This window comes from Pungitius pungitius, chromosome 16 (genome assembly GCF_949316345.1).
Source record: "Pungitius pungitius chromosome 16, fPunPun2.1, whole genome shotgun sequence".
Classification (NCBI taxonomy): Eukaryota; Metazoa; Chordata; class Actinopteri; order Perciformes; family Gasterosteidae; genus Pungitius; species Pungitius pungitius.
Genome location: NC_084915.1, coordinates 5,037,873 through 5,057,028, shown reverse-complemented (window position 1 = coordinate 5,057,028; position 19,156 = coordinate 5,037,873). Strand labels below are relative to the sequence as shown.

Below are 19,156 nucleotides of genomic sequence, written 5' to 3'. Positions count from 1 at the left end.
CTTGAAAAGGTGTAGTTCCTCAGTTCTTTTCATTTAATTGAATGTTCTTTCATTAATATGAAATAATATATGCCTTAACTAGATGAACAAAAGCAAGTGCTATCAAAAAGAAAAAAGGGAAAAAGAAAAATCTGTAGCATAAAGAAACCCTTTACAGTTGAGTATAGTCTCATTGCTGAGTGTTAGAGAGTTTCCTTTAGGGATGTACAAACTGACATCAAGAGATTCTTTTCTTAACGTTCTTAAATTTTACAACTACTTAAACTGTAATGTCCGGTCACAAGCCGCATTGACAGCGACTCCTACTATTTGTGATGTGTGGTCAACAGATGAATTGCGGTGATGTTAAATGAACGACTTTGTAGGCCCTTGTTCGATTCTGGAGCCACTGAGACTTACCTGACCTTCACCTCACCTGTAACCAGTTAATGATTAACTTTACTTTGCATTTTATTGCCACTGACTCTCTCTGTTGTTTAACTGGACTGCTCCAGTTTCTGTAAGTCAACACTGGAACTAAAACTATTTCTATCATAAGTAAGAAAATGTCCACTTTGAAACCAACTCTAGAGTGTTGCTTCATCTGAGGTCATTACCTTCCTTCGTAGATTTCACCTTAGAGCGAACACGCCTCCCAGCCAAAATGGAGTTTCAGGGCAGTTGAAATGGCGATAGGAATGCAACTACACTTGATAGCCCAGATAACAGGAGGGCCGAGAGAGCCTGCTTCAAAGATTCCATTGTGGTGGAGCCAGCAGGGCCCAAGCTGAGTGCCAGAAATTATAGGGTCTGTTGTCCGTCAACAACAGGAACTACAGTTGATATGCGATACTAAATGTAGCGTCGTATTTGTCCAAAAGAAGATTCTGTGACTGGGGTCATGCTTAGCACTAAACAACACTATCTTGATAGATTAATGGCTGTGAGCTGTCATGCAGATGAATATAATTACGTTTTCCATATTTTTTTTCAAAATGATTTTATTAATTCATTTTATTTTAAATAATCATATTTAGTTGTCAAAAGACCTTGGGATGTTGATCTTTATTGACTGCAAGTCATGTGAATTAAGTCTGTCTAAGGCAAAGAATACCAGAGGAAATGGTTGAGTCAGCGTGACATCCGTTCTCATCCGATTGCAAACTAGGCCAGAAGGATTTAAATTGACACTTCAACAGGTCTGTAAACTGAAACCTTATTCAAATAGAATTATTTTCTTTTTAAGGAGTTCCGTTTTTGTCTGTGTTTTTTTTTTCCGACCCAGACGGCCTTTTAACCCTTTTTTCGCTAAGCAATGGATTTTGCTTCCACACTTTACCTTGGTATCTGAGCCACTCAATAGTTATAGTTCATATAGTTCCCAACTTACGGACAACATTTGCCCAAGTATTGGTTTAAAATCACTTAAGAGCATACATGATCGACTAAATATCTGTCTGGGCTCAGTCCAGTTTTTTATGACATACTCGTATGAATACCATGAAAAGCCCTCAACGTGTGCTGCTTTCTGCTCCTCTTATGACCGTCGTTGTAGTGTCGGCGATGCTTACTGTGCAGCCTTTCCATTCACATTCGGTCTGTTTCACCACTATTCCCTTTTTTTGTGTCCACCAGTATCAGCAAAGTTTTCCCCAAACATATTTAGATTAGGTTCTCGCCCTGTTTATACTACTGGCGTTCAGTCATGTGGATCCTTGCTTCCTTGAATCAAATAGCCTTTTGTGTTATCGTGCACTTTTCCTGGAGAAAGCAGGTTGACCTCTCGCCTAGAACTGGGCTTGGGCTCAGCTTCAAATGACTGTAGAGTTTCTGTCTGCTTCTCTAAAGAACACTGGGACATGCAACTCTGTAAGAGAAGCCTGTTATTAAGTCTTATTAAAGTGTCTTGTAACATAAAGTTCTCCATGCTTTACTTTCACCAATGTGTACACTGTATAGGTGTCACTTCTCTATCAAGAGTTAGAAACTCCACAGTAAATCAGAGTAATAAATCCAAGTTTTCATTCCCATGACAACAGCTCTCACTACTATCAGGTAGTTCATTTGTAAGCAGAGAGCGCTCCTCTAACTCTGGTGGAAGAAAGGAAAAACTGGCTTATCTTAAACCGACCAAATATGGAGAGGTGAAACTGCCGAGAGTATGAAGTAATGATATGAAACCAAGGTGCAGCCAATAAACTTTTTGCAAACTTTAATTACATTTTTTTATTGCCTTAGCATTCTGCATTAGGAAGCAAATACTAAAATGACTCTATGGATATGGACTTTAATAAAAAGTCCATATTCCTTCATAGTACTGGCTCTTGATCAAACAACAAAGGTATTGGAAGAATATATTGAAATGCTAATGAGAAGCCATCATGTCAGCAGACTTTTATTGATGCACAGTGAGTTTCCCCCCAGCTGCACTTCGTACGCTTGAGAGGAATATTTCAAGAATTAAAAAAACCAACATAACTTTCGGGTGAAGCCTGAACTCAAAAATGTGGGACAGGCATTGCAACAACACACCTGGACCTCACAGGAATGTCCTGTACGAGCACACGCACTTGTGCACGTGTTCCTTTGGGTGTCTCATTATTTTCTTTTGGCCGCTCAAACATTAACACATCTACAATCACCATGTAAACGTAGCCAGACCGGTCCGACTGGACACAGTGTCAATACGGCAACCCGGAACGAGGGGTCTGAAGCAGTTATGAAGTTATGTGGTGACGAAAAGGAGCAGCAATATCCCTGATGCTTGAAAGTTACCCAAAAACGCTGCTTTGAGCTCAGAGGCGTCTCTGTTTGTTCACAGGGTGGTCCCTGGAATTCCAACAGTACTAAGGCTTCCTCTTGTGTTTGTCGGAGTACAACCGGTTTAAGACAATGGCGATTCTGTCCAACAACAATAGGAGGAAATACAGCTGCAGAGAACTGTGCGCATACCTCCCCCGCAGATGAGCCACATGAGAAATGAGGGAATAAAGGAAACTGTGAGGAAAAGGGAAGCTCTTTTCTTTCCCTTTCTTTTCTGCAGATTAGTTGCCCCTCAATGTGCTTCTTTCATTTATTTTTATTCTCTCTCTCAAAATCTGAATCAGAAACATTTATTAGGCAGGTATGTTGTACGTACTAGGAGTCATGTTGGGTGGTGCTTCCAGGAAAACCAAGGAGAATAATATACAATTAAATTAACAATAGAATATAAAAGGATTTAAAATAAGATATAAAATATCAGATAAAGTTCAGATTGCAATACTATTGAAAGTGTCCAAAGGTGTCTTGGGTTCTCTCTCTCTTTCTCTTCCCCGTCCTTGCTTAACCGGCTTATCTAAACTGGGCAGGGCTCGAGCTACTCACAGTGCAGGGGGAGGACCTTGTCTGCTTTCAATCAATAACCTCTGGAATTCAGAAATACAAGTAGGTCCTGTCTCTGGCAGGCTGCACCACGCTCTTGAGGGCGGGACCCTGGGCTCATTCGACGGAATCTGAATCTGCTCCTGGCACTCTCCGTTTGTTCCTGCAGGTCTGACTCTTTTTGGAGGCTATCGCGATGGCCGACCACACTTCTCCAGATTATTTCAGCTGTTCCCTGTGTGTGAACCTGCTGAAGGACCCTGTGGCTATCCCTTGTGGCCACAGCTTTTGTATGGACTGTATCAGTGGCTACTGGAATGAGGCTGACTACACAGGGATTTACATTTGCCCTCAGTGTAAAATCACATTCACCCAGAGGCCGGTGCTGCGACCCAACGCCACCCTGAACATGGTGGCTGAGAAGATAAGGAAGAGCGGCCTCACCAACCTCAACACGTCCCAGGGGAACGTCTACGCCGGACAGAACGATGTCCCCTGTGACTTCTGCTCTGGGAAGAAATTAAAGGCTGTGAAGTCCTGTCTTAACTGTCTGGCCTCCTACTGCGAGAAGCACCTGAAGCCACACTACGAGTCGGCTACTTTCAAGCGGCACAAGCTGGTGGATGAGCTGGGAAACCTGGACAGGAAGATCTGCCCACAGCACCAGAAGTCCTTGGAGCTCTTCTGTCGCACAGACCAGATGTGTATCTGTGCTATCTGCACAGTCAGTGAACACAGGGGCCATGACATTGTCTCTGCTGATGCAGAACGGGGAGAGAAACAGGTAACATCCTTTTAATAAATTGTTTTGTTAGTTGTTCAGAGAGTGAAAGTGTGATTTTGTGTCAGGGGGAGAAGCAGTGTATTCAGTGGAAGAGAGAAACGACACCGTTTCACAGATGAACGTGCTTAATATATAAAGTTTACATAGACACTAGTGTTTTCAGTTAAAGCAAACCGTGTTTTTCAGTCAGCCGCTAACTGGCAGTTGTACTTTGACCCGACGCTATCAGCTAAAGCTGTCAGGCATTCGCCGCCAAAACAAATCCAGCTCTCTGATTAGCTGCGGGGAGGCATGGGGGAGTGTCTTTCAGTTATCGCCTCTGAAAGCTGCTTTTCAGGGAATGCGGTGTTCCAGCTGTGGGAGAGATACACAGAAACTGTCTCTTGACTTCCTTCTGTGGCCTTGGTTCCCAGCCGTGAGAGTGGGAGTCTGTAACGATACTGGAATGTCAGGAAGTCCAGGCCCTCAAACAACTCCAATCAACCAATCACGCCAGTGTAACCTTGGCAATGCACATTCAAATCACTCACCAATCCCAGGAGTAGATGTAGAGTAGAAGTGAACAGATACTGCGGTATAAATCCTACAGGGTAAATCCTCATGGGTAATTTAGATGGGTTTTAATGGCAGCCATGCAGGCTCAATGATGACAGGGTTATAATTCATCCTGCTGTTTTCCTCACAACATTGGGAGTCTGGTTTCTCTCCTCCAAAGATTAACAACCTGAGTCTCACACGTCTCACTCCATCTCCCACCACCCTTCTCATGTTCACCCCCGTAGATTCCCCACATTCCTCAAGCTTATCTTGAAGAATGGGTTAGTGGGCTCGAGCAAAAGCTGAATTAGAAACCCCTCTATTCTGAATGTCAGTGCTGCATGCACCTTAAAACATCTCTTTAAAAGTCACATTCCTGACGTGATCAGAATTCCAGCACAGATTTTTTTTTACCCCGATCTCCCTCTGAGATAAAAGCTGCCGCATTAAGAAGCTTCTTTGAGTGGGGTTTATTACACATACCAAAGGGCCTCCCCCGATAGTCCTCGATGAGAAAGAATTTTTTTCTACCGAACCAACAAATATGGGGCTTAACATCTCACACAATAAAACAGCATGACATTCGACTACCTCTTTTAAAGTTGATGCGATTTTTATGATCAACGTTGCTGCATGATCCATTTTTTTACAGACAGTCAGTATGGTAGTGCACGCAGAACCAAACAGTGAGAAAGATGGGTGTGTAATGTGCCTCTTATTCTGCAGAAACTTCTGGGAATCTCCCAAGCTGAGATTAAACAGAAATGCCAGGAGAGGGTGAAGGAATTGGACGAGCTGAAGACTGCAGTGGATTCGTTGAAGGTAAGAATTCTGTGCTAAAGACAGACATGGCTGTAAAATGTTCTGTGTAGCGGTGTCTTTGGGACCACTGACACCTGGAGTGCTCTGTCCAGAACTCGGCCCAAAGAGCCATGGTGGAGAGCCAGAAGATGTTCGAGGACATGATCCGCTCCATTGAGAGGATGAGGTCAGAGGTGACCAAGCTGATCGGTATCAACGAGAAAGCTGCTTTCAACCAGGCCGAGGCTTTGATCGAGCGGCTGGAACAAGAGATAGATGAACTGAAAAAAAAGGAGTCCGGCCTCAAGCAGCTCTACAGCACTGACGACCACATCCACTTTCTGCAGGCAAGTAACAGCTTTGGAGCAACTGCCGAAAGACGAAATGCAACGTGTGGTCTGATCTGGGTATCAAAGCTGAAGTGTTTCATGTATGGGTGGGGTTTTAAAAAAGACTTACACCCTTCTTTCCCTGGTTGTTCATGATTACAATGACAGCATAACGACATATTGAGACCTTTGTGTAATTTTGGGTGTAGTATGTAAGTATTTTCCAACAAGCAACTGCCAAAGTATTAATGGCAACGCTTATTGCAAAAATGTCCCTACCTTTGGACATCCCTTTTATTATGAATCCGTCTCTGGAGTGATGTGTTTTAAGCAAGTGTGAAAAATATACTGTTCCTCAGACGGGTCGCATCGATGTAGTCTCTGTCCTCTGTCATGACAATGTTCTCCTCTTTTGCCATCAGAACTTCAACTACCTGTGCACCCCCACCGATGACGGCTTCATACCCAGAGTGACGGTGAACCCTGACTTCTCCTTTGGCTCGGTCAGGAAAGCTGTGGCTGAGATCAAAGACCGCCTGGAGGAGTTTGGGAAAGAGGAGCTGCTGAAGATCTCCAAGTCAGGTGGGATTTCAGCAGCAGAATACACCTCTGCATTAGGGCAGAAGAAGGACACACCATGAAACATGCTGAAAATGAATGTGTTCTGTGTCGCAGTGAACGAGGTCCCAGTTTACACCACAGAAAGTCGAACATTGGACAGAAGGAGCAGAGGTGAGTGTTGTAACTCCTATAGCAGACTGCAGAGGGCTCATTATTAATGAGATTGACAATGTGGTCAGCATGAACCGTAAGGGGCAAACCACAAAGTGAGTCTTTAGTTAAAAGCACATCACCAAAGAATTAAAGGCATGTGTGTGGGTGTATACAGTTCACACTGACCTGACGCAGCGCTTCTTCATATGCAGGCAAAGAAATGGTGGACAACGCTCCCCCTTCTCTTCGGGAGCCAAAGGCCAGGGCAGATTTTGTGAAATGTACGTATCTGGGCGTATTTAACTGAAGAGAGTTAAGCTCCAACACAATTGAATTGCTAATGAAACCCTATGAAAATGTATTGGCTTTGCTCCACAGACTTCTGCCAGCTGAAAATGGACCCGAGCACAGCCTACAAGGAGCTGTACGTCTCTGAAAACAACAAAAAAGTGATCCGCACCAGGGACCTGCAGCCCTACGGAGACAACCCGGAGAGGTTTGACAGCTTTGCCCAGGTGCTGTGTCGAGAGGCCCTGTCCGGAGGCCGCTTCTACTGGGAGATCGAGTGGAGTGGGGAGTTCTCCATCGGGGTGGCCTACAGGAGCATCAGCAGGAAGGGCAAAGGCTCGCTGTGTCTGCTGGGCTACAACGACAAATCCTGGAGTCTGCTCTGCTCCGACTCGGGCTACTCCGCCTGGCACAACCGGGTGGACGTAGCCGTCAGCGGCCCCCACTCGCCCAGGATAGGCGTGTACCTGGACCACTCTGCGGGCGTGCTGGCATTTTACAGCATAGGCAACTCCATGAGTCTCCTGCACAGGTTTGAGACCACATTCGTTGAGCCCCTCTATCCGGGCTTCGGAGTTGGAACCTCAGTCAAGATCTGCAATGTCAAGTGAACACCCTGATATTTCAGCTCTTAATTAGAAATTTTAGCTCTTTCATGTGTTTTTGGAATATATATATTTTTGCTATATCGTCAGACTGTACCAAACCACATTGATGAAGTTATATTGCTTTTTTTTTTTTATTGTATACATCACATATTTTACAGTTTGCGTTAAATCACAATTAAAGGCTTTTTTTAAATACATTATTGAAATACATAATCACTACTTAATTACACAAGAAAAATATATAGTCTGAGCAGAACTACTGTATAATGTTATTACATGTCAGTATCACATTTTTAGATGTACCCATATACTTTGTGCAGTATATCACAAGCGATGATTTGATTTGGGGTCATAATGGATGTACCCTAAGATGAGGGACATTTTATTATGATTATTACATTGTGGTCAAATTTCATTGCATAAGTCTATTAAAGTATATTGCATATTGAGATCAGTGTGAGTAATACGGTAACATTTGTTTTGGTGCAACTGGATTTTTTAGTATTATGGTTCAAACTTTAAATACATTCAGAGACTATTTCTTGTTCATTTCATTTTGTAATTTTTTGACATTATCGGAGTGGTGAGAGTTTTTTCACTTAAACTAACCCTTGTTTTATTTATTGTAGGTTTTCTTAATGTAAATGTAATGACAATTTAATTGATACCGCAAAAGACTTGTTTTGTAATAATAAAGATTATTCGTTGGTCGCTCTAAATAAAGAGCTAAATGAATAAATTAATTTTGGTGCTCAATAATGATCTATTCCTACCAAAGAATATAAAATGACCAGGTGGCGTCATATCTATATTGACAAATGAACGGTCTAACGAATTAGAGAAGTTATGGATATTAATGACAGGTCTACTTTTGTTTGTGCTAAAGAATAGTCAAAACCTTTTCACAAGTACCTGTATCAGGAATGATGCAATTTATCCTTTTAAAGTATTTAACTGGTATGTTAAACAAATTAACAGGCTAGCGGCTCCGAAACACATCACAGCACATCCTGAACATTGACAATACCGACGGCTCCCTCTGTTGCTTGATAACGGGAACTGAACTGTAATAACCACTGTTATCGTTAATGGGAGTATAATCATTAAATGAACCATCAAGCTACAGTCAAGTGTTAACATGTGACTGCATATCTGCATTATTAGCAAAAACTAACCTTAAATAAATCGAGACATTTAGGCCTTTTAAAATGGACAAAAGGACACCATACTGTATTACGATAGACCAGATATCCAAAACCAGCTCATGTATATTTACATTCAAATGTAAAGCTCTACATTGATTTTTAGTAGACAATCATGTTCAAGACAGGCGCAAGTAGTTATCCCAGCAATCCAATTTTCACAGGAATGATGTGTTCAAGGTGCATACTACTACATAAAGTAAAACCCATTTGGGGTAGTGACACATGGAGTTTATCTAATGGCAAAAGTCTTTATTTCTCCACATTTTTCCGAGTGGGAAAACTACACGTTAGCAGCAACAACCTCCTTGTTGTCCAACAATGAACAATTAGCACCCACAATACCAAGCTCTTGAATTGGCCAAAAAAGTTCAGTTCAAACTAGAGTGTTTCCTTGTGTGGTGTCAAAATGTCTGAAAACAGCGACTACTAGATGAATACAAGAAAACATTTGTCAAATACATGCACTTATTAAAACAAAAAAAAAAAAGGAATCACAACACAATTGTTTTAACAATAGACATCTGTTTATTGGTTCCCAGGATTGTTGCAGGAAGTTGAGCATACAACGCTCAAATGAAAAATAAGAAGCATGACAGTCCAAATTTCAGACATCATAGCCAATGATGCCTCCTTTGCCGATGCACTCTCCAATGTAAAACCACATCAACACTTCAGTGGCCACCAGACCATTCCTTACGGCATCCTGTGAGGAAACAAGAAATTGAATTAGATTTTGTCATGAAAGAAATGTATTGAATAAATTTGATATTTGCCAAAATTCATAATGTGGTCAGTTGCTCAATCATGTTTGGATTTTGTACAGGCAAGGCAATGTTATTTGTATAGCACATTTCAACCACGTACTTCACAACAAAAAAAACACAAAAATAAAGCAAGACGATTAAAAACAGTTAACATTAATTAAAGAAAGTCATTAAAAAGATAAAAGACAACGTTAGAATAGATTTGCAGTGTAGTATTCCAAAATTCAGAAATGGACAATTAAAGTCAGCAGCAAACCGAAGTCTTAATCTACAGCACCGACAAGTTCAATGTAAAATAGTCTCAATGTAACGAGAATAGTTATTTATACCAGGTAAAAAAATATTCTCCTTGCCTGTTAAATCGTGATTTGTTGCATGTCTTAATCAATTAATTAAAAATGAACAATTTAGTGGTTTCAATAGATGGGTCAGTGCAGGCCATTGTAGAGTCCTACAAATGACAGAAATTACACAATCACTAAATAAAGATGATTGTTCCCACTTGGCTACAAGACTCGGTCAATTGTGAACGACTACAATTGTTTAGTTGTCTGCCAAAAATGACTACTGAAAGAAAGATTGGAAGCTTTGTATTTGCAGCTGATTATTTAAAGTTTTGCTACTTCACTATTAACAGTTGACATTCAATAGAGAAGCTAACATTTATTTGTTTTAGTAAGAACAAAAAAAAAGTAATTCAATGTTTAAATAAATTGTCATTTTAAAGTGTTCCGTTGTATAACGTTTTGACAACTTAAGCAAATCAACAATTAGCTTGGCTGCAAGAAATTAATAATACATTTTAATTTAAAAAATGTTATTTATTAAAGTGAGCCTTTTGTCAAACCTCTTAAAATGACTTCGGTGAAGTAAACGGATCCTGCTACACCTACAACGACCATAACAGACGCACCTTCACTGTGATTTGACCGAGACGTCCTGACTGGAAAGACTTGATGATGGCAGAGGCCCCTTCGATGGCCTTGGGGATCTCGGCAGGGGAAGGTGGCACAAGTTCAACCCGGGCATAGTACCAGAAGGTCGCTAGGCGAGGTTTTGAGTAGGTGACAGCGGCTAGAGGAGAGGAACATTTGCAGTTACGAGTCTGCTGCACGGCGCCGCTACAGTTAGCTGTGAGCTACAGAGATCATAGCATGTTGATTGGTAGCTTTAGCCACTTAGCTAACGTAACTTGGCTTATGCTTAAAGGTTGCAAACACAAATCACGCGTGCTAGCTAGGTAAAACAATTTGGGAAGACACAAAACATGAAAGTAACATTAAAACTCAATTCAGTGTTTGTGTGTTATTTAATTATTGCTAACGTTGGATAAATGTATAACCCGTTTATTCACCGCTGAGTCTCAGTGCGACTGACAGCCTCGGCCTAGCTAACCAATGTTAACGTTAGCGAATGTCCTGTCAATAGAGATTGTAAAGCCTCCGGTTGAGTCCACGTTATTAAGTCCTATCTGAGATTAATAACACGAGAAATTAACTTACCGCTGAGCAGGGAAGGTACTTTAGTGACCAGTTTTTGGACTGCCTGTGCCATGTTGAAACGTTTGTCGATGCTATGTGCACCTCCGCTTTCTGCTGGCCGAACGAATGTCACCTCCAGACGAAGGACCCGTGACTCCTTGGACCTCACAACTGCCTGTACAAAAAGAAAATACTGCTGCGCTGTAACTATGGTTCACAAAATAAATCATTTCTTTTTTTATGGCTTAAGTATAAATCACTTCATTAAAATGAATCTCATTAGTTAATAAAATACGTAAATATTTACAATATGTCCACTAATGGGGTCAAAGAAACTATGCTGTTTTTTATTCGTCTCATAATTCAATTTTTTTATAAAACAAATTTCGGCGTACCTTCAAAGGCCATATAACAAGCAAATGATGAACGTCCCAGACTAATATTTGAATGACGGTACATCACCACAGGGCATGATGTCATGGTCGAGTGGACCTATAATAATATATTTGGTTAGATAAATTACTAAATGTATCAGTAAAACACAGATAATTCATAACCTTTTTACAACCAATGATCGTGTTAGACAATAATCTTTGTAAAGATTTTGCTGGAATACTTAATGTGCACATCCCCACTTTGTCTATGAATCCCATTATGCTTTCATTAATTTTCAGGAGGAATCATGCGTTTGCCTCGATTCTTTTTGGGAGTGAAGTATTTGGTGGTTGGTGAAACACAGATAAAATGTTGCACATGTGGTGGGGTTGGGAACGCAGCCGTTCGGCTGGCTCCTCCCCGACCAAACGGCCAATTAGTGGCAGGCCAAGACCGCCCCCTTTAGAACTTAATTGGCCCATAACATAAATTAGTTAATTACTAATTACAGTGTTAATATGTTACACTAGTAAATTGAGTTGTGTTTACTATTACAGAACTGACTACTGAAAAGCAAACGGCACAATTGTCTGAGTTAAGGGAGAGGGGACAAGGAATCCCAGATGTGTTAAAAACAATAAACAATTGCCGTAACAAAACTCACGTGCGTTACGTGAAACATTCCTAAAAGAAGCTAAAAAATTCTATCCCAAAAAAGGCAGACATTAAACTAGTTAAAGCCAAATTATATTGAGTAGCATGTTATATTTGAGGCACCGAATGCTTCTTTCAAATGTATTTACCCCAGATGTCAAGTTTCCAGAAGTTTAGAACATTGTGTTTCTAAATGTTCTCTTGAGTTGGATTTACAGTCACTCCCAATCAGGGATTGAGGGTACCAGCCAGACGCCGCACTCAGGCCTCTTACAAGGTGTCCTTTCGCTTTGTTTCATTTTTGTTGATTTCATGCAGTCAAAATGAAATATACCTGTGCAAAAACAAGCAAGACAGTGATTAAGTTTTTAGTGATACATTTTTTTGTGTTTCACTGCCGATACTATTTCCATTGAGTGTTTAAGGGTAATGTGGAGTTCTGAACCTCTGATTAAGGAACAATACTGTTACCCTCGCCCCTTCTGAGACAAGAAGTCATACAAAGTAAACTGACTCGAGCTTAAAAATGAAGAATTTAATAACTAACAAGTATTAAGCAATACAGTTAAAGTGAAATAAAGCATGAATAGTATAATATTTTGCAAAATAAAGAAGTCCCCCTCTCCAGTCTCATATGACCATCAATATTGGTTCACAAGAGGCTTCTGCCTGCCTCTTCTCCAGCTCAGCTCTTCTGATCTCACGTGGGTGTCCCTTGTGATGTTGTCGTATGTAATTGGCTCACATGACTCCCGCCTGGTTTTATCTGATGGCCGCATCTGAAATCCCTCATTGACCCGACCAATCCCGATTCACTTCAGTACAATGAATGATCACCCCTTAGGCTTAAAGCTTCATCATGTAAACATAATATAGCATGCATAATATCATCAGCTAATAGCTAGTACACTTTAATAATAACACAGGTCCAAAAACAAAATAATTGCCTCGCAGGGCTGTCATATATCCTTTGCTCACTCACTACCTGACAGGAGAAAAAAAAAAAAAACCCTCTTCAGGGAGAAAATTGGGAGAAATTCATCAAGGAAGGATTAAAGTACTTCCTCCAGGTTTTAACGTTAAATTTGGGCAGAATGTTTATGTGTACAGTAATTAAAATGACTTGAATGATTATAAATTGTGTTTCATTCATATTGCAATTATTTGATCTAACACACTAATGTAATAACTAATATCTAACACACAAACTCTAATTCTATCACTTAACATTATCACATGTATTTTAATTTCTGCTACTCTGTGTGCTCTACTGCTTGAGTCCCTAACCGTAGTCAATGATTCTGTTATTGTATCGTATTTCATCTAAAAGAGTAAAGTAGATTGTGAGTTTTGTTATGTAATGCAAATGTCTTATTTTACTTTACCGTATTAAACTGAAATGATTAAGTTGTCTGGTTTTTATTTGTGGGGAGTAAAACGTAAAAATCATAGCAGCTTTGGAAATAAACGGTAGCCTTCTGGCATATACCGTAAAATGAATGCAAAATCAAGTCATCCTACTATCACATACTGTAAAAATGTATACTGTAAAAAATAAATTACAGTAGCTGCATCAAAAAAATGGTGGTCCTTTATTACGTGGAGCATTATATGTAGCCTGGATTTCATTTGACGGAGATCAAACGTTGCAGTTGTTGCCCAATGTTTCAAATCACTTGATGGATAATCGTACCAAAATACATGATTTGTTTCAACTTACACTATTGCAGTTTAATGTATCTTATTTAATTTGTGATTCTGATAGAACTGATTAAGGCAATATTGACGTATTTAATAATTATAACAGGCAAGTTTGTTTGTTCAGTTGGCGATGTCTTCTTCTGAATGTCTGACACTCACAAATTTGATATTTCATAGTTGTCTTCTTCCTGCTGAGAAACAAACTGTATATATAGATATACGTTAAATTTGGTATCTGGTCACTAATGAATTGATGAACATTATAGGTAACATCTCTTGAAAGTTATTTACCTCAGTGTCGCCGACATGCGTTTCAGTCTGCTTGCACTTGTTGTCTCCCATCACCTCCCTGACTAGTAAGAAAAGAAGCTTTCCTCCTTCCTCCACAAGCTTAATCACATCCTCCAGATACTTCTCCTCCACATTTTGTCCATTCACTTGCATCACGACATCCCCCTCAAGTAATCCTGCACTCTGCCCAGAGCCTCCAAAAGCCACCTTCAAACAGATGAAAAGAAACATCGAAAACCACATTTGACCATCGATAATGCTCCTGGGCTGCTCTCTTCTGGTTCCTTTTACCTCAGAAAGCCTTAAGTAATGTTCTATTTTATCCTTACCTGGCTGACAAAAGTCCCAGGACCTTGTGGAAAGCAACCCAGGTGAAAGCCAAACCCTGATGGGCCTTTTTGCAGGGTGCAGTGCCTGGGCTTGCAGGAGCCATCCACTTCCTTTTGTGCTGGCTGCTCTGCTGCAGCAGCTGATACGCTGCTCTCCTTTTCCCTCACAACACCATCCTCACTAAAGAGAAGAGGTGACAGGCCCAACTGCAAGATAAAGCAAACAAATTGTTTACACTGATCTTTATCCAGATCCTTATCCTGCTGGATCTCCAATTATTGGAAATTGTATATTTTTGGGAAAAAAACCTATCCGGGATGCCCACCTGGGTGTAGAAGTCCATCCCCTTGAAAGTGATGGTCGTGAGGGAGACCTGGTGTCTGCTCAGCCTCACTCTGTCCACAATCTCCCCATGTGTAAGTGTCTCCACTGGCTCCCCATTGACCTCGAGCAGCACCTCTCCATCCTGCATCCCGGCCCTCTCTGCTGCGCTCCCACTTTCAATCTGACGTAGCACGTGAACTATAGATTTAAAATAAAAATACACTATTTAAGAGAGCGGCTCAAGTCTGGAATGCCGGTGTTCAGGAGTCTCGTTTAGTCCTCTCACGTGTGGGTCCTGTTCGCTTCTTCTCCAGTCGAAGGACAAAGCCGTACCCATCACCCCCGCTGACCAAGTGCAGTTTTCTGGGCCTGTTAGGCAGGTTATGTGAAACGGCCATGCTGGGCAGGATGGGCATCCTCTGTCGCATGTAGTTCTTCTGACTCTCGCTGTCGATCACTAAGATGGTGATGTGCTCGCCACATTTTCTCATCTACAGCAGAATGTTATTGGTGACTGCTAGTCAAGAATGGTCACAATGACTTCAGACTTGTAATGGTTAATACCAAAACTAAGGATGGACATTAAAAACAAACTTTTCTTCTTGATTATGAAAAAAGGCAGACTTTGTACCATCCTGCTGAGTGTAGAGTGTGTGAGGTCGGCCACCGATGCGCCGTTCATCCACACCAGTTGATCTCCCTTACACACCCCTGCCTGTTCAGCTGCACCTCGCGGGAACAGATTCACAGAGAATCGGCCTTTCTCTCCTGCAGAGCACAAACAGGAGGAGCCACTTAGTAACACGCGCCCTTCTGTTGGACATCTAATCTCAAACCTTGGACTTGTTGTTACCTTTCACTGGTGTGAAGGTGATGCCGAGGCCTGAGGCGGGATCCCTGGTGATGTGGCAGAGTCTGGGGGGTTTGCATCCCTCGCCCTTGTGAGCTATGCTCAGACTACGGAGGTCGTGACCTCTGGACAAAGCCTGCTCATACTGCTCCCCATCCAACACTAATAAACATAACTGCTGTCCACTTACCGTTATTTTCCTAGCCACCTGATTCATTCAAATAAAGAAACTGCTCCAGTTAGAATCAGTCCTTCTGTTACTTTGATAATGAAGGAACCTTAGCTTACCTCTGGGTGAGAGACATGGTCAACATAGCAGTTGTTGACTTCCAGAAGTCTGTCTCCATCTCGAAGGCCACTGCGACCTGCCACCCCTCCTGACACTACATTTCTGATTATGTGACCCTGGAGTCCGCTCTCCACGCGCAGATTGAAGCCATAGGACCCGCCCTCCTCTTGTTTAAGAACACACAGGCGCGGGCTGAGTGTCCACACTGAGTCCAAGTAAGGGACAGACAGAGAAGTGCTGTCAGAGCACAGTTACCTCAAGCTTGTGTGCACACAAGATATTTAGAAATGTGGCTACCTGTGTCTTCTGTGGTGACCATCACTGGGTTGTCTATTCCCTCTTTAGGATTAAATGTAAATTTACTGCAAAAGGAGAATTTCAAAATCTTTGATTTTGCTTTAGGTCGTAAACTGACTATTAAATGTGATAAATGAGCTATTTTCCTTTTGTTTATGACACTGTAATTTCAAGGTCTAAGCATATACATGTAAATGTGTAAAAATACCAGATTTGTTTCTAAATTGAAAGTGAATGAAATGAAAGTAATAAGTAAATTGCCTCACTTACAAATAAATGACACTTAATGTGCATATAAGCTGCACAGCCTCACCTATTATCACTACACAGACAGCGTTAATCTGGGAACATCAGGCCTTATCTTGGGTCTTAAAGATTACTATGTTCCAAAAGTCACCATGGCAAGCCTTAGACTATCCAAAAGCTGCATGTACTGTTGAATGTGTTACTCTGTCTTTCAGGATAAATGTCCAACTCTACTCTATGCCAGGTTATTTTAACATTATTCTTTAGCAGCAGTATCGTGTCCACGCTTGAGTTTGAACTGACACTGAAGTGAAGACAGCACTTTAAAATGTATTAACATTTGAGAAAACAATTAAAAGATAGGCACACTTACTCTGTGAGTTCCATCAAACCTTGATAAAACAGAAATCACATGGAGAAATATTTTTAGCAGCATAACATTCAGGTTGTGAAATCCAATATTAACACATTCATGTATTTACAATTTTAACCAGAATATTACTACTCATACAACACACATCAAAGCTTTGCAAATGTAGTGTCAGAACGCGGGGTGCGGGGGCAAGGAGGGAGGACTCAGACGGAGTAGTGTTGATAAATAAAAGGACTTTAACAGTCAAAACTCAAACTCAAAATCACTCCAACCAAAAAAGGGGAGGCAGGAGGAGAAAACAAAACAGACAAAAACCAGGGACCTGGACTTGAAACCACAAATAGACTTACTTGACATGGCCGGTCGACATGTAATGACGCCACACAAGACAAGAGACTCACAGGGCTTAAATACACAAGGGAGGTGCAGGTGATTGAACACAGGTGGAAACAATCAGGCACGGCAGACAATTACGGGGGAAGACAAGACAAGGCAGGAAGTGAAGTTACCCAGGAACACAAGAGACATGAAAACTACAAAATAAGACAAGAAGCAGACCCAAACCGTGACATGTAGAAGAACGTTTCAGACATCATTATTTGCCAAACATGACGCTTTTGATTAATCTGCACTCACAGCTCTATGAACGTCTGCGCGGCTTTGTCTTCTAAACTGTGAGGCATTAGCAACGATTAGTACGATTTGACGATTTGAGTCTTGGATGACAGAGCTGCTGACTTTAACTGTCAGAGCCCATAAAACTGTGGTTGACTTTATGCAACCATCTTTAGTCTTTGGCCTCTCTTTGGGGATGGAATCAATGGACATTAAAAACCGTATTGCATTTGCCCAATGAATATGTGAGCAATAGAATAATCCAAACTTGGCAAGATCTATAGTCAGTATTTTCACATAAGTGGATTGTGGTATCAGAACGTTATTAATGAACATTCAGGGAAATTTAGAATAGGATTACTGGAAAATATATAGTTGAGCTCACAAAAACATTATTTCTATGACTTTATGTGCTTAAAAGACATAAAAGGATATGACTGGTACATTTACTGAACAATTTATTCATTAAATTTCATTCCTTCTTTTCTAATATCCAGGTGGTGTGCCGCTAGGACGCATTTTGGGCCCTTATGTAAATATCTCCTCTGTTTAAAGACAATAATGTCTTATTGTCTGATTATGTTAAATTAAGATTAATATCAACTCTCCTTTAATGCCCTGATGAAATCCCCATATGAATACTACATTTGTACTTAATGAAAATAAAACATGTCTGCCACATGCAAATAGGTTTATATTCATATCTTCACTCTGACTGGTTCAGTCACAGAATACAAATACGTTGAGAAATTTATTTCACAGCATCATGTAGAAAATGTTGATGATGAACTTATTGAAGCATAGTTTGTTGTACCTAAACAGAAAGAAGCAAGTGCGAGAGGATCGTAGATCTGGATAACAGGGAAGTCAACATGCAGCTGCCTCCAACACGAGGCCAGGTTTCACTGCTAATAATTATTCTATCAATATTATATAATGTGCTAATAAACATTCACCTCTATAGTATAATGCGTTGTGGCTGTTAGCAGGAGAATAGCTAACGCAGTGAACCGTCACTGTCCTCACCCTGCTTATCTATTTGGTTCATCGTGTCAGTGACACTGAGTCCTTGTTGCGCTGACACAGTGTAACAACATAAAAACAAACTTTTTATCATAAAGTAACGCAATTAGAAACTCTTTGCTCCCAGAAGAATTAATTCTCTCACATAACCTCTAAGTAGCTAAATAGCCTAAGCCACGGACAGCTAATGCAGAAAATTAGTCACTGTTTGCTTTTCCATACTATAAACCTACTTTTCTAATATCCAACTGCATAGTTGTCCTCTATATAAAACACAAAGACAAGCTGCTGAAGCTTGATCAGATGAGAGTTTTGAGTTGTTGATTGATGATCACAATTAGAAATAATATTTACTTTCTTCATTAAGTCAGAAGTCAAGAGTTTTATATAAAATCTATATTTCGTCAGGTTTCACTGGAATCTCTGTTTTACTAAATGTAACACCGTACAAAACCAAGGTAGCACACGCATGAGAAAAACTTTAAAAAGGTAAAAACATAAAAGCAAGAGGAAATTTAGGTACGCAGGGGAGAAAACAAAGATTAGGAAATGTTGAAAGGCTTTACATATATTACCTGCACTTGATCTCATCTTGTGTGTCTTTCCCATCTGTTCAGCAGTGTCCCACACACAGGGATGGAACAGAAGGAGTGCTGTATGACCAAACATTTATTTTGACCAGACTCCTCCCTTTGAGGGACAGCAGGCTTAATGTTTAATCTCTTTGGGAAATGTTGTACAGCACTGTGGACTGACTGTACTGAACAAATTAAATAACTGTTCTGTTCTTGTTGCACTGTAAAAATGTAGAACTGTGTGAAATACTTTCTTCTCCCGTTCCCATGAGATTTACATCAGGAGACTGTGTGTTGGTGTCAAGGCCAAAGCTCGAGACATGTTGCACAAACACACCAATAAGCCAAGAAAAATCCTAG

General features: G+C 40.7%; 3 protein-coding genes across 7 annotated transcripts; 1 reads left to right on the top strand and 2 right to left on the bottom strand.

Moving 5' to 3' along the window:
* The first annotated feature begins 3,384 nt into the window (after nucleotides 1-3,384).
* On the top strand, nucleotides 3,385-9,224 carry ftr82 (finTRIM family, member 82). The gene is made up of 7 exons (XM_037467102.2): nucleotides 3,385-4,126; nucleotides 5,390-5,485; nucleotides 5,578-5,811; nucleotides 6,216-6,375; nucleotides 6,469-6,525; nucleotides 6,720-6,788; nucleotides 6,886-9,224. The coding sequence occupies exons 1-7, from the start codon at nucleotides 3,539-3,541 to the stop codon at nucleotides 7,404-7,406; spliced, it is 1,725 nt and encodes a 574-aa protein (XP_037322999.2). The 5' UTR covers nucleotides 3,385-3,538; the 3' UTR covers nucleotides 7,407-9,224.
* Nucleotides 9,111-11,035, bottom strand: atp5l (ATP synthase, H+ transporting, mitochondrial F0 complex, subunit g). 2 transcript variants are annotated; one of them, XM_037467107.2, is made up of 3 exons: nucleotides 10,875-11,035; nucleotides 10,286-10,446; nucleotides 9,111-9,311 (listed from the first exon to the last, which is right to left on the bottom strand). In XM_037467107.2, exons 1-3 carry the CDS (start codon nucleotides 10,924-10,926, stop codon nucleotides 9,213-9,215), a joined length of 312 nt encoding a protein of 103 aa, XP_037323004.1. In that variant the 5' UTR covers nucleotides 10,927-11,035; the 3' UTR covers nucleotides 9,111-9,212. The 2 variants fall into 2 exon arrangements, with proteins under 2 accessions (XP_037323004.1, XP_062414052.1); XM_062558068.1 differs by lacking the exon at nucleotides 9,111-9,311 and adding an exon at nucleotides 9,746-9,823.
* Nucleotides 11,036-12,396: 1,361 nt separating this feature from the next.
* Nucleotides 12,397-18,891, bottom strand: nherf4b (NHERF family PDZ scaffold protein 4b). 4 transcript variants are annotated; one of them, XM_037467103.2, is made up of 11 exons: nucleotides 18,797-18,891; nucleotides 16,584-16,602; nucleotides 15,965-16,029; nucleotides 15,667-15,872; nucleotides 15,382-15,586; nucleotides 15,160-15,296; nucleotides 14,815-15,019; nucleotides 14,530-14,726; nucleotides 14,204-14,410; nucleotides 13,875-14,081; nucleotides 12,397-13,786 (listed from the first exon to the last, which is right to left on the bottom strand). In XM_037467103.2, the coding sequence occupies exons 1-11, from the start codon at nucleotides 18,888-18,890 to the stop codon at nucleotides 13,739-13,741; spliced, it is 1,590 nt and encodes a 529-aa protein (XP_037323000.2). In that variant the 5' UTR covers nucleotide 18,891; the 3' UTR covers nucleotides 12,397-13,738. The 4 variants fall into 4 exon arrangements, with proteins under 4 accessions (XP_037323000.2, XP_037323002.2, XP_062414136.1 ...); XM_037467105.2 differs by having other exon boundaries at nucleotides 12,397-13,774; XM_062558152.1 differs by lacking the exon at nucleotides 18,797-18,891 and adding an exon at nucleotides 16,934-16,946.
* Nucleotides 18,892-19,156: the final 265 nt, after the last annotated feature.